General features: G+C 39.7%; 1 protein-coding gene across 2 annotated transcripts; it reads right to left on the reverse strand.

Moving 5' to 3' along the window:
- Positions 1-587: 587 nt before the first annotated feature.
- LOC121952473 (sodium/hydrogen exchanger 6-like) lies at positions 588-14492 on the reverse strand. Of its 2 annotated transcripts, XM_088088916.1 has the most exons (17): positions 14113-14492; positions 12874-13073; positions 12477-12554; positions 11237-11313; positions 11041-11153; positions 10766-10871; positions 9868-9996; positions 8002-8143; positions 7603-7708; positions 6630-6718; positions 6167-6280; positions 5751-5862; positions 5114-5267; positions 4977-5007; positions 4120-4208; positions 3788-3893; positions 588-3505 (listed from the first exon to the last, which is right to left on the reverse strand). In XM_088088916.1, the coding sequence occupies exons 1-17, from the start codon at positions 14387-14389 to the stop codon at positions 3182-3184; spliced, it is 2247 nt and encodes a 748-aa protein (XP_087945042.1). In that variant the 5' UTR covers positions 14390-14492; the 3' UTR covers positions 588-3181. The 2 variants fall into 2 exon arrangements, with proteins under 2 accessions (XP_087945042.1, XP_042355122.2); XM_042499188.2 differs by lacking the exon at positions 9868-9996.
- Between the last annotated feature and the right edge of the window lie 944 nt (positions 14493-15436).

Raw genomic sequence — 15436 nt, forward strand, 5'->3', positions numbered from 1 at the left:
AATACATTTTTCCCAAAGATGGTTTTTGTCACTGAATGTATCTCTCGTTACCCTGATGTTAACTCAAGTGTTTGTTTTTATGAGAAGTTTGGTTTTAATGAGTCATTAAATTATACAAAAGAGGATTTTCCGCCATGACTGACAGCTGTGACAGCCAATCTGTGCACTCGCATTCAATTGAGCTGCTCAGAATTGGTCGGACAGGTGTTTTGGCAAGAACTCCCCCACAGCAGATATTGCTACTGCGCAAACTCCGGCTCCAAATGAATTGAGAAACGCAAGATGGCAGCGCCCGTATTCTGGATATTTTAGCCTCACTGAAGCATAGCAGGCGTAAATGCGTTGTCCAATTTTATCTACAGTCTATGTCTTAAACCTTGGACAAAAAGCCAAAAAATAATGCCCCCATGGTCCTCCTACACACATGACACATGGGAGAAGTTTCATATGGATGCAATCTGCAATCTTACAGCTAGACTACCACTAAATTCTACACACTGGACCTTAAAGCCTTAAGCAGCCCAATGATATAGCACTGTAACTGCTTCGGGAGATGGTTATGGAAGCACATGAAAAGCAAAGACGTGTCATTTTCAAGAACGTTTTTTTTATTTTTTTCTAGTACACTTGCAAGATGTCTGACTGAGAAGACACTGTTAATAACTTCAGGACTACACAGGGAACAATCTATCAAACCTTAAGATGATTTCCCCCTCAACATGAGTTCACATTTTAAAAAACATTCACATATAGACCAATCGCAGATGTACTTTTTACAAATACAACTGTCATTAACAGTTTCTACAAACAGTAGAAACAAGAGCATGTTCAGATTTTTAGTGTTAGTTATGGTTGCTATTGTAAGATTACAACTCTTTCTTTAAAATTCCAATAAAAACAGAGTATGTTTTTATGGTTCACTTCCATTTAAACAACAGAGTAAAATCAGAGTACCTTAGTGAAAGAAAAAAATGTAAATTCAGTCATCCATATTTCTGAATGATTATACACAAACTTAAACCTCATATTGAGAATAACGCTTAAAGATCAAAAAAGACAACTCATGTGCAGCTTAACAAAGTTAAAACATCTTCACGTTCAAAAATAATTTTTTTTCCAACAAGGAATTAATTTCTACCTCAGTCATAAAAATCAGCAGAAAACAGAACAACCAAGAGTTAACTAAGGAGACACCTCTGCAAAATACCTCTCATGTCGGTGGGAACAGAATATACGACTTTGGTTGCCAGACAAAGAACAAAAACACAAACATTGCATCAGTAAAAAGTTATCGGTATCCTCCTGTTGTTGTACCTTTCCTTTGACCTTACTGGCAAATACAAAACCTAAAAAAGATGTAAGGTTTTAATGAATTCATATTCGGTCCCCAACAGTTTAATTTTAAAATGAAATGATAAAGTATGTTTTGGTAAACATTTTCCAAAATGATTCTATCTGATAAAATATTAGTGATATTTACTTTACATTAATAAAAGTATAATAATTCAGTCTGCGCTCTTTTATGATCTCCACCATAGACAGGCAGTCACTCAATGGCCTAATTATACTGGGAATACAATATTCAACATCAGTCAGGGGGTTTAGTGTCATACAAAAACCAAGAAAGATCATCTTACTGCACATTAACAAATCAAAATATGTACAAATCTACATTAATTGAATTTCTGAATAGGCACTTTAATTCAAAACAGTTCAGCCAGCCCTCAGTTATCTTTGATGATAAAACCTCACAAAGACACGGCAGTTAATTTTTTTTTTTTTGTTTTCAAACCAAATGATGACAGAAAACTCAGAAACAGACATTAGCCCTAAAAACCACATCAGTAGATTTGGACAGTTTCATACTGACATCAACCACACACACACACTTGTAAAATACACACACAGGGAAGCTCTAATTTCCAGGTATAAAGTAGAAGGATCTGCTACAGTACAGGGAGGAGATATTTTAACATGCACATGTGGTAAAGAACAAACTCCTCGAGCAAATATTCATCTCCACCTACTGTACAATGTAGCTTGTGTAGTCGTTTGTCAGGAAAAAGGTGCGTAAGAACCTTTCATCACTGACAGCCCTCTTTTTCAACAGGGCAACATAATCATTGTCAACCCACAAAACAACGAATAAATAATAAATAAACAAATAAATCATTATATAAATAAATCATTTTTTGTTAAATAAATAAATGAATAAGTCAAAAGACTGATAAAAAAGAGAAGACGCAGGCAGTGATAAAACTTGAGTCTGTTGTGGAAGCAGTTGGAGTTTTTTTTTTGCCCGAATAGAATTATAATCTTATTGTAGAGTATATTTGTTTCATTCGAAATTCAAAAATCCTAATACTGCTTCCATCACAAATGTCAAAGTCCTTGTCCAATTGCTCCAACCAATTACAATTCACAATTCCTCCTCTTTGAACTTTCTCCACCAACAAGAGGGAGGCAAACACAGGGAGACACTAACCGCTCTGATAAGTAAGATTAGTGATGTAGTTTAAATGCACTTTCATGCCGCTGAATGTTACAGCAGAGCAAAGTGCCCTTGATGTTAGATACTGTAGGTCTTCTTACAAATACTCGAAGTGAGCTAGACAAATACATGTCCCATTTTAGGAGCAACTTCACCACAGAGAAAAGGGTAAACTGCATATGAACTGTTTAGCGATCGCCCAAAAAGCCAGAGGGGAGTCGAGGCCTTTATAGAGCATAGATAACAGCACTGGCATATCACCACAGTAGTACAACTTAGGAGCAAATACTATATCCCCATATTTTTTTAGCTTCCCCATATGGTGGTTAAATGTGCATCTGGGGTGATTTTAAGTAACGTTTTAGACTTAAGGTGCACTTGATTTACAGTACCTTGTCTTACATGTAGTGCATTCACATTCAAGACTACAGTAATCCACCTAAATGGTGAGTTAAATCAAGCGCACGTCAAGTTTGTCACAAAGCAAAGCCTATTTTAAAACCACGTTAGATAAAGAGGTGGTCCCGTCAACATGGCGACTTTTTATGTGACTCGTACTTAAAAAGCTGTTTGTTTTTCCAATCAAAAATCCAAACACATCAACTAACAGATGACTCTTTTTTTTCAATTTGTGTTTTGTTTTTGTTTTTTTAGATGTAAACACACTGCACCCTAATTGTGTAAGCTTTCTTACAGTCTGTGCCTGCGAGGTTCGGAGCGTGGCGGAGACGGCGGCGGCGGCAAGGTGACGGTGGTCGGAGGCTCCACTGGGTCATCCATGGGCAGGACCAGGCGGGTGCCCCTGATCGCCACTTCATGTTCCGCCAAGGCAAGCTCGTGATCCAGACCTTCATCAGACGGGCCGCCGCCGCCGCCGCCGCTTGAGTTGGGTTTTCGGTTGATGGTGTGGGATCCAGATGCGTCCGTGCTGACAGTGACGTCGGCATACATGGAGCTCACGCTGGCATCGTTCAGGATGAAGTCGGAGTCATCGTCGTGGAGCTGGCCTTCGTTCTGGTGAGTGGAAAGGAAAATGGGAGAGAAAGATATGAATGAAGTCACAAAAGAAAACAGGAAAAATTGCTACTTAAAATAAAAAAAAAAAAAAAACCCCAAACGGACAAAGAAAAGGTGCCCAGATTTCAATACACAAGTTTATGACCTGTTAGGATTCCTAATTGGGTCTTTAATTACATGTACTAACACGATTATGGGAGATTCTAAGTTCATTCTTGTTCATCTTAAATGCCATAGAGCAAGTTTATATTTCAATAACAATATGCTGTACGTCCAAACCTCATAGGCCTGTGGGCTGGTGAGGCATCGTGCCAGCGGTCCACAACAAGCAGGCAGAGTAGCAGTGAGAGGGGGGCCGCTGTGGGTCAGGAGGGGTTTCAGGTAGCTGCAGAACAAGCTTTTGTCAAGGATTATTAACAGTTCTTACAACACTTTTAATTAAACAACTTAATTGACTAACCAGTTAACTATCAATCTCCTGTACAGAAAGATGAAGTTACAGTTTAATATTTCTTACAGTTGGCCAAGAGCACCCTCTGGTGTCCAAAGCTGAATCTACCATCCACACTTCTGAATACAGGCTTTAAACGTGATCCAGGCTGAAAGGATACTTGTGGTCAAAGTTATACCAGATCCTGAAAGGCCAGGCGCTCTCATGTTTGGTGTTTCTCCGCTGTGACCCATCCAACACCGCTGAACTCTGTTGAACAGAACATCATTCAACACTTGCTGTTTCAGTAACACTTTACCTACAAGGTGATCATATGCATTTCAATTTTTCATCCTGTGTTGCATTGAATTTGTAAAGAAATGTTGTTTTTGTTTCTTTGTTTGAACTCTGCTCAGTGTAATGCACAAGCAGAGTTCAAACATGTGCTTGCCCCGGTGCATCACTCATATCCAGAATTGTTTGAAACAGTAGGTTATAGTGCAAATAGATGTGTTCTGAGCATAAGACTGGATCAATGAGACTAAGATTATATTGCACAAGCTGTGTGAGAGTTGGTAAACAGACATTTTGATGTAGTGTTCATCAGGAATATTTTTGTTTATTTGTTTTGTTTTGTGCTCTTTTTTACGAGTTTAACATGACATTGGGTTAGTTATAGATGCACAAATGATCATTTTGTTGGTGAAGTATTCCTTTAAAGCTTGAATCCGTTACATTTACGCTCCTGCCAACTGAGCTCACACAATATTGATCAAGCCTAGCGCTGCAAGGGAAAGTTCTTTGTATTTTACAGTGAATCAAAGTTTTAGTGTCTGTGGTGACCCTCTTGTTTTACTTTAACCAGCCAGAGCTAAAGGGGGTAGGGAGGGGTAAAGGCCATTATGACAGAGCAGCAGCATGGAGGATGGTAGAAAGAGATGTGGCCAAGAATGGTTTCTGTAGTGGATGCTTCAGACAAAACACTGACACAACTATGTTTTCAAAAACAAGAGATTTCAATCCATACTTATTACTTACAGCGGTGTCTTGATCTGAGTCCACACCCACCCTGAAAGAGAAAAGGTAGCAGCAGTGACTTTGACAGAAAAATAACAGATAAAGGGCATCAAACAAACAAGTAGACGATGCATAAAACTAGACGCATGCAGTCCTACGGTATGCTCATGAAGGACAGCATGGGCATGGTGCCGCCGCCACAGATCCACACAGTGAAGAAGACAATCAGGAGGGTGGTTGAAAACATCATCTGACGGGCGTACGTCGCTGTGTCTCGGATAGAAAGAGCAAAGGTCATGGCCCCACGTAGACCTAGAGGAGACGGACAACAAGTCAGCCTGAGAGTGAGAAACGGCGTGTGTGATTTACCAAATCACAGCGTGGGAGAGACCTTGTGCGTGTGCAACTATTTGGCTCATTCTTAATGTTGCTATTGCTCATTTCTTTGCAAGCCCATCGTGCACAGTATGTGTTTTATTGCCTCTCAGGACACAATTATGTGCTTAGACATGTAGGGGATTTCTTTTATTAGACAGTTTCAACATTAAATGTCAGCCGACACAGAGGCTGTTAATAATACTGTATGTACGTCAGAGAGTTGTTGACCTAGGAGACTGTTTTCCCACACCATTATCTAGGCTAATGTGTTTTTAACTGCAGGCTCAAATCTGCTCTGTTCCACTGACAGTTTCTTTTAATGGAACCAGGTCCCAGCTGAAAACTAGTTGAGAAGTAGTACTATAGTAAAATTAGCCCAGAATTGACAACAGAGACTTTCCGGCCTTGGCTCCATACCTGCAAACATCATGACATGCTGAAAGTTGGATCCAATCTTGTTCCTTCGGCCCAGGTTAAGCAGGAAGGACAGAGGGTAGATGTTTGCAGCCCTGCCCAGAAACACCGCCACCTACACGAGGAAGGTTAAGGACAGAATACACTGCAATATAACAGCAGGGGCAAGCTGGGATGGAAAGCAATGGTGGGTGGATGGCAGCTCGGAAATTCTTTGTCATCACTGACTCATCCGTCTTTTAAATGTTGCTGTTACTTTTGGTCTCTCTGAAGCACTGAAATATTGTTTTAAATACAAATACCATATGAATACACTGTATTATTATCATTCTGGCAGTTACTATCAATAACTGATGAGGACAGGTCTTTGTGGCAATGGTCTACTATAATATAAAGAAACATCAGAGAGGGAAGGATACAAAGGCTCCGATAATGAACAAAGGGTTGAAGACGTGTGACTGAAAGGAGAAGAGAGTCAGGCCCATGTAGGAGAAGATGAAGTTCTCTGCCAGGAAGTTCAGCAGCTCAAATAACTGATGGGGAAGACACAAAAAACAGATTATAAATAATGTAAAGAAACTGCACAAAAACAGAAACAGAAAAGTTCACATTGCATTCACGTCAAATTAGATGCAAGGTATCATGGGAAAGTATCTTGTTACAGTTGAGTGCATTCAATTGAAATAAGTGCCAGATTTTACCTGTTAAGTCAAATTTACTAAGAAAAATGTGTTAGACCTTGTGTTACTTTAAAAATGTCCCTGCGCCAAAAAATCCATCTTAATGACGGGACTAAAAATTCTGAAGGGTTCAGAATCCAGTGAAGATTTACATTTAAATAAAGCAAGTAAAAGTGACCAAATATATGCGCCTGCACATCACCTGTTTTGTCCTGTCTTGAGAGTCAGGAGAGAGATTGTTGAAGGTGTAGTGAGCCTGAGTGATACCACAGAACAGCACAGCCACTACGCCTGAATGAAAAACAAACACACACGGGTCTCACTTCAGTTTCACTCCAAAAACACTGAATTATACTTTGCAAGAGGGCATCAAAAGCATGTAGAATCAGCATGAAATCCATGATTTGTGAAACAGATGTGTATCTAAGAACATTAAGTTATACATCTGACAGCAAAATGTCTTTTTTCTTAACAAGATAGAAACTAAACTATATAGACTATCTGTTGTATAAACAGGTAAACAACGTCTGTGTCCTTGGCAAATATTGTGTTTTAAAACTTGCACATCTAACTTTAATGTATCCATCATGCTGTATTAAACTGACACAGTAGTTTATGACATCCGGTAGCTTTAATGTGTGTTTTAGTGGCACGATTCATCCTTCCTCACTAGATTATATTGCACAAGTTTTGTGAGAGTTGGTAAACAGTCCAGGACTATTTACTGCATTGTTATTTTTAGGTGAGTTAGTTAGAACTCTCTAAAAAGAAAACCTAAAACAGCTAAAAGACTACGGGTGCCTGATGAAAGATTAATGTAAATGTTTCATAGAGTAGAAAAAATGAGACCGCAACTTAAAAAAATGTCAATTGATCTACTTAAACTAAAAACTAAACTAAAAACTGTTTAAAGGTCTAGTGTGCAGGATTTAGTGGCATCTAGCAGTGAGGATGTAGAGCTGAAACTTCTCCCGTGTGCTAAGAGTGTAGGAGAACTACGGTGAGTGGCCCTCCCTCAAACAAAACAAAAACACAATGATTCTTAGTGTCAGGTAACTATAAAACAATGACAACGTAGTTAGAAATATTGTTTACCAATTTCTGCCAGTACATGCCTCCAACTGCTACACATTGGACCTTTAACTTGCATGCATGTGTGCTGTGTGTAGGTGTACCTGTGAACCCGCAAGCCTCAGCCAACAGGAAGGTGCTCCAGGACATGAGGAAAAAGAGAGCTGTCTCCAGCAAGGGGAAGTCCCTCAGCTTTGTGAACTTGGTCACGTGACAAAAGTGAAAGTCAAGGCGCAAAACAACAGGTGGCACATCTACATTCGACCTGCAGCGTATGACCTGCAGGCAATGAGGTGAGAGAGACATCAATGTTTAAATAAGTAAGCTCTGTTCTATCTTGTCTTGCAACAACAAAATACTCCTATTGGAACAGTTTTTCTGGCTCCAAGCAGCATCAACTTGGCCACTGTTTCAAACCCTGTAGTGTTACTCTGTTGCTGCTTGTGCACAGCGGTAAATATAAATGTACATAATCTAATGGTGAACTCCATGTGAAAGGATATGAGAGCGGTCATGACTCCAGTGGCCACCCCAAGAGCAAAGGATCCACTGAAGACGCCCAGAAAGACACCAAAGGATTTCAACATGGCCATGGCCTCAAAGCTGTGGCTGTTGTCTCCTACAGGCTGGTATGCCACGATGGAGCTGAAAGGGGGGTAGACAGAAAACACTGAAAATTTACAGGAACAAGGAAACAGACTTACCGAGAATTCAGAGGGAAACCGGTCAAATGTTAACCGCATGCTTTCATAAAGAAACAGATTTTGAAGATGACGTCAGGCATCAAATCAAACCTGCAGCAACCCAAATCCAACAGTGGCTGAGCTCACCAGTCTGGTGTTTATCTGATTTTGTTTCAGTTTAGAGGAGTTTTAAAAATGCCAAAGACTTAACACACATGGACTGGATTTGGGTTTTACAGTCACAAAAAAGGGAGGGAGTTAGGGTCCTGCATGCTCAACTCTAATTGGATCTCTCACTCTCAATACTATTTAGTTCATATCCAGTAGATTATTAATAAGACAGAAAAAGCCAGTTCAGGTGCTATCCTTTTTGAGGAATAGAGCCCAAATGACCTCAGACCAAAAAAGCACATCTGCATCACTAATGACGTGTTTCCACCAAATCCAGCGACACAGGGCATCTCAACGCCTTATTTTCTTTCCCATGGAGAGCAGGAGAAGCATTGTGTGGAGGGAGTGTTGTGGTAAGTTTGAAGGAGGGGTTTTGGGAGCGTTTACCAGTCTGTATTTTAGATTCAACTTAAGGCAAATGAGCCCGTCAAGCACAATGAACTTGGCTCGCAAAGTAAGATTTAGCAGTGGTACTGTGTATTTCTTGCTTCAAATGTTTTCAGAAATACATTTTGGTGGATTGCTTAAATGGAATAAGCAAGCAACAAGCAATCTCCGAGGCTAAAAAAAAAATTAAGCCAGTGCGGAAGTACTACAAACTGCAGTTCCTCTAATGGCCACTTGAGGCTCACTCCAAAACAGAGTGACTCCCCAAAGAACCCCATGTTAAAATGCCCAACTTTACACAAAAAAATAAACATGTTTAACTATAGAGACCAAACTGTTTTACAAAAAAACTGTTCTAGTCTCTATAGTTAATTTTAACACTTAGGACAACTGTACAAGAGGTGATTTTTTTTAATAACCAAAATTGCGCGTATTTAATAACAGGCCACTTGAGTGACAGGCTATTTGTGAGGTGTCGCTCTCTGTGAGTCCCATCCGCCCCTCGCTCCTCCAAAGCTTTTGCCTCTCGTCCACAAATGGTCACTTACAGCTCCTAAAATTCAACATGGGAAAGCCACAATGTCGAACTCGAGGCTTCATAACAGCAGTCCACAAACCAAAAGGTGACATCAATGTAGCTGTGGCCATTATTTTTACAGCCTCTAAGGGAACAAGAGACTAAGAATAAAAGTTTAAGAACTGGCCGCCATTTGTTTCCTGTTTAAAATGGTGAGTAGAGAATAGGGGAGCGCCAAACTAGCAGCATGTTTAACCAGTAAAGTGCATACCACAATAGCGAACAGTGAGAAGCCCATTAAGTGACCAGCTGAGTGGAGCAGCACTTCCTCAATCATCCTCGCCGGATCTGGTGGAAATGTAGCGTAATATTCACCACTAATAAAGTAGTATGCTCTGGTCAGTTGTTGGTTTTATAGAGCATAGAGAAAACTGAAAATGATACAAGGAATGGATATGAAAGGGTAGCAGGGGAGGGCAGTGATCATCCTCATGGGTGGTGGTTCAAGGCTACGTTCTAAGCAGAAGATCTGCGTCTGAGTTGAGATGATCAGATTCTAAAGCTAAAACTCTGCCAGCACAACCACACAAACAGCCCGCCCACCCACCCACCGGGAAGTGGATGTCTGGTTTTCTGCCAGCCATTCCCCTGCCCCCTCTGGCCAGACTGGGTTGTCGCCTCCTGGGGAGCGCACAGCTCCAGCCCCCTGCCCACCCTGCTTCTCCAAGCGGAGGAGAACACTGCATACATACGTACAGGTAGGTGATGAATGACACGGATGGGTGAAGGGAGGCAAGCAGTGAAATGACAGGGACTGACGTTAGTATGATTAGTGTCCATTTGTGCACAGCACAACACAAGAAGCTGAATTTAGCGTCATTGAAGTGCAGGTCTTTACCACAGAACTAGAAATTGAAGGATAGGTCCACATTTTTTCAAGTCTGCCTCAAAGCAATACTTATTTATCCTTTCCATGAAAACAATTCTTCCTAATGCAATTCTAATTAAAGTGATGGTGAATGAAATCCACAGCCTTCATCCTGTGTAAAATGTATTTTAAAATTCCACTGAAGCTAAAAATGAGGGTTTTACAGAGTACAACAAAACAAGCAGGTATCTTGCTTGATAGTCTTTTTATAACAGAATTCCCTCTTAGCTTTAATTTCCCTCAGCTGCAGCTCAGTAAGGAAACGCTGTGTAGGAAACCAAAAAGCTGAATTTTGCCCTAAATTTCAAATCTCTCAATACTGACTTGATTTGTCTAACTCAGGGTCAGACAGCAAGAGCCTCATGTGAGCTTCAGTTGAACTAAGGTCTGTGGATTTTGTCCCGCATCACTGCTACTTGAGACATATAGTACAGTATCAACCAGCAGAACTTAAAACTGTCAAAATGTTCATTTTGTTTTACAATAGAAACTACTGATGAAACAGAAGGGGACAATACTTTTTTCTGCATGGGCTGTGTGTGTGTGTGTATATCTGGAATTTGTAATTAATTCATGCTTACGAAGAGAGGACGATGGCCACAGCATCATTGAGGACACTCTCCCCAAAGAGTAAAGCATACAGGTCCACATCTACTTTTAGCTCATTGAAGATAGCCAGCACCGTCACTGAGACACAGAAGAGAAAGAAACACTGAGACACTAATACTTTACAGCAGGACAGCAGCGCAGAAAGACCTCAAACAGAAAGTGTGTCCAGCGACAGGAACAATTAAGTTTTCACACCGCTTCCATAATGTACATACTTAGTGCTGAGATCAAGTATGGCACCACTTACCTGGGTCTGTTGCTGAAACGATGGCCCCAAAGAAGAGGCAGTCAGTAAAGTAAAAATCTCCCCCGAGCTGACCCACAGCTTTCATGAAGGACACAAAGCCATACATGATCATCCTAGGAGGAAAGCAGAACTCAGAGAAGACACTGGCACCCCTCTGCCCGTTCTGTCTGAATGTACATAACAACACATGACTTACCCGATAACAAAGCAGGAGATCACTGTTCCCACGAAAGCATAGGCCAGGATGGAGCCGATGTTTCTGAAGAAATGTCTCTGAGACAGACAAGGACACAGATTTAGGAAACAGAAGTTGTCTGGTACTAGTAGTTAGTGGGGCTGGGTCATTCTTGACTAATAATAATAATACTAATAATAATAATAATAGATAGGACTTGTGTAGCACTTGTCTAAGTACTCAAAGACGCTTTACATGAAATGCAAAAAGAAAAATACAAAATACTGAAAGATACCTACATGAAACAGAAGAACAAATACAAGAGCAGAATACAAAAACAAATTGTAGAGGATATGGCAGTTTAGATTTGGGGAGGCAATGGGAGACAGGTATTGTAGGCTTTTTTTGAAAAGGTGGGTTTTAAGTTTATTTCTAAATGAGTGGAGGGAGTTTGAGTTGCAGATGTTTGGAGGGACGAAATTCCAGAGGGTTACAATAATATCACACCATCATAAAAAAGTACAGGGTTCCTCAAGGTCATGGAAAATGTAGAAAAGTCAGGGAATTTCACAATCTCATTTTTCAGGCCTGGAAAAGTCATGGAATTAGTAGAAATCATTTAAAGTTTTGGACAAGTGATGAATTTTACAGTAATCTTCTGGGGAAAACCCAGTTAGCTGTTGACATTACATAGCTCTTAATATGTGTCGACTTAGGGCAGCATGATATATCGTTTCAACATCGACATTACGGTGCTCAATAATCACACCGAAGGACGTGTGAAATAAGGCAAATGAAAAACTCACTGATTCTCATTTTCCATGACTAATGCCAGCTAAGTCTCCCCTTTAAGATGAGTTACATGTATATGTAACATAGAGTGGCAGCTTTTGTTATTGGAAGCGAGAGTGTGTGTGTGTGTGTGTGTGTGTGTGTGTGTGTGTGTGTGTGTGTGTGTGTGTGTGTGTGCGCGCGCGCGCAGAAAAGTATTGTAATCTGCCCGGCAAGTGCGGCAGAGACAGTGAAGCGCATGCTTTTCCAAAATAGATATATTTATTATGGGTCCTTTAAATGTCATGAGGAAGTGTGAAAATTGTGTCCATGAAAATGTGTTGGAACCCTGAAAGTAGCTCAATATGTTTGTACACTTGTATGCTTAAAACAAAGAGAATAATGAGGCCCATTCAAAATCCACTTTGCAAAATATCTGAATTATTCATTTGTGTTATTAGTGTGTCATAAGTCCCTTTAACCCTCTTACCCTTTTCAGACTGTAACCGGCATGGAAGATGATGGGAGGCAGCAAAATGTTGAAAAACACTTCTGGGTCAAAGGTCACCTGCAGGCAGTAGTAGGTAATCAGAGTTTACACACCTATTTTTAAGTGGCAAAATTCCCCATGTGTTGAACCTGAAACATCTCTGCAACATCCTTCATAGCCCACAGTGTGTGTTTGTGTATGAAAAACAGTAAATGAACATAATTTAGCAACATTTTCATGACAGATTATATTTAGATATATGTCAACATTTGCAGAAGTTGTTTATCACACTATGTAGCATATTTTTCTGCCAATTGGCACCTGCCAGCTGGTAATTTGACACCAAACACAACCACTTGGACCCTCCTCTCAACCCTTCATCTCTTCATCCCCTTGCCTTTCTCAGCATCTCATCGTCCTGCACTTGGTGACCTTTGCCCTGGCTGACTTCCCCTTTCAGAGTGTACTCGTAGAATCGCCCGCTGACGTTGACCAGTAGAGTAGCGGGGCTGGCATTGACAGCACAGCTGAGGATCACGTCACTCATGCTCTGGGGCACATGGATGCCAAATCGGAGGATCACACCCACCAAAAGGCCTTTAGGAAGAAGGAGGAGAGAAGAGAGGAAGTGAAGGCAAAGTAAGCCAAAGATCTGTTGTGAATAATAATAACAATATTATATTTTATATTTAGTCATTTCCAGAAACATGTTTTACAAAGTGCTTTACAAACATAAAAACAAAAAAATAAGTCAAAACATTTTTCTAGGTTGTCTGATTCCTTGTTCAGCAAAATAAGGTAAGGTTCTTAAATCATCTGTTTTTAATTATTTGGGTGTGCTAAATACTTTAGTTCTTACAAAATTATTTTCAGTTGAGATAAGTTGATTTTTTTAAAGGGATGGGCGTGATTGCAAAAGGAAAAAAATCTATTCAACAAATTATTTAAAGCAGCTTCTCATTTCATACTCAAAATGACTGGTGGTGCTGGTGTCTAGTTAAAGGGGATGATTAATATCATATTTTATATTAGCCAACATTTTTAAAAGTTACCAACAGAACCTTATATTCCATTTTTTTAATCTGACAGCTGCTTCGGGTTGCATCGGTAGGAGACTTTCACAGTACAGATAAAAGTCTCAAAAAATATTCCGGTGTCACGGTTATTATAATCAGTTGTAATGCCTCTTAGAGGAATGAAAACAATAGGTTTTCTTAAGTCAAATAAGTGTTTTATTACTCAAATATAAACAAACACTTCAGTTAAATGAAAGTTTGTGTAGAGAGTCTCCCTTTTGAAAATGTTTTAAATAAAGGTGAGACTCTAGGTCCAGTTGCGTTTTTTAATACTAGATAAGCAAATGTACACTGCAATATATATATATATATATATATATATATATATGTATATATATATATATATATATATATATATGTATGGTATACAAGTCTATGGTGGCCTAAGACTTTTGCACAGTGCTGTATGTAGATATATCTCTTCCCTGTGCACCTTAAAACCTAAGAATAAGCTGTCAGATTAGCTTGCAGGTTGAGTTTGAGGAGCTAACGGTATCATAGCCAGCTAGCATGGACGCGAAGTTGCTTTTATTGATTGACATCAGCGTCAGCAGTCTTACCATAGATCATGGCAAGTCCTGTTTCGTGCAGGAACCTAAAACGCCGGTGTTTGAACAGCCATATAGTTAAAATGGTGAGTGTTAGAAGCATTATGAATATGAGCAGATTGGCACTGTCCTGTCGGTGGCTCTCCTCAGCCAGCCTCTCAGTTGCGACGTTGTCCATCGCATTGCTCTCTCCGCGGCTCCCAACGAGCAACAACGTCAACAAAAAAGGCAACAACAGAAGCGCTTTCGATGGTGGAACACTAAGAAAGCGTCTCGATGTGGATCCCATTGTGGCTTTTTGTGAAACGGTTACATTTGTCGTTGAATCACGATCGGTTTTGATGGGAAAGTACCGCTTGGACGAGAAATTGGCCAAATGACAGCTTCTTCCGCAGCCGCTATCAAAACACTGGGACTTCCGGTTCTTCAAAATAAAAGTCAGCCTATGGCGAGTGGTGGTGCTGAGACAAACAGCGACTCTGCGTGGTGTTGAGGTTAGTTGTCATCTCACAGTAACAGTGAAATGCACCAGGAAGAAAATACACACAGACAAACTGCCAAAACAAGTAGTAGTACTAGTACTTTGTTACAGTACTTAAGTATTTTTGAAGTATTTGTACTTTACTTGAATTTTTACATTTCTGTCAACTTTCACTTTTACTAATATTTCCCAAATAAAATGTAGTTTTACTCCAATACATTTTCCCCAAACATCTTAGTTCCTTAGTTCCAGGGAAGGAAGAATAGACACATAAAGGAATGAGAAGGAAGGAAAACATTGATTTTATTCTTTAAATCCTTTAAATAAAAAATAAAAATGACCTCGTTGCTCTTCATAAATATCATACTGACCCTATAAAATTCTGACTCTTTGCTCTTTTGTTATTTACTTGTTCTTTTGCTTCCAATAGTGAAGCATGTTTAATTTCATAAATTTACTTTTGATACTTAAACACAGTAAATATCATATACTTAATATTTTAATAGGTGACTTGAACTTCCACCAAAGTCATTTTCTGGTAAGGTGTCTGATCTTTTTAATCAGTCAGGTACTTCATCCAAGACTGAACATAAATACAGTAAGAAACTTTAAGGGACAGTTCACCTCCAAATCAAAAATACATATTTTTCCTTTCACCTGCAGTGCTATTTATCATTCCAGATTGTCTTGGTGTGAGATGCAGAGTGTTGGAGACATTTGATGTAGAGATGTCTGTTTTACAAATTACACTCAACTTGTGGTGGTAAAAGTGCCAAAAATACATTTGAAAAACACATCAGCAATGTCTTTTTCCAGAAATCATGACCTGGTGACTCAAGATAATCAACAGAACTT

Source organism: Plectropomus leopardus, chromosome 15 (assembly GCF_026936395.1).
Source record: "Plectropomus leopardus strain MGB_pleo_1.0 chromosome 15, ASM2693639v1, whole genome shotgun sequence".
NCBI lineage: Eukaryota > Metazoa > Chordata > Actinopteri > Perciformes > Serranidae > Plectropomus > Plectropomus leopardus.

Excerpts from the sequence above, each read along its gene's own strand:
- LOC121952473 (XM_088088916.1), bottom strand. The coding sequence starts at position 14,389 with ATGGGATCCACATCGAGACGCTTTCTTAGTGTTCCACCATCGAAAGCG. Across the intron at positions 12,555-12,873 it reads ACGATGAGATGCTGAGAAAG|GTGACCTTTGACCCAGAAGT; the intron begins GCAAGGGGATGA and ends TACTGCCTGCAG. Across the intron at positions 6,281-6,629 it reads CTCAAGACAGGACAAAACAG|TTATTTGAGCTGCTGAACTT; the intron begins GTGATGTGCAGG and ends CTTCCCCATCAG.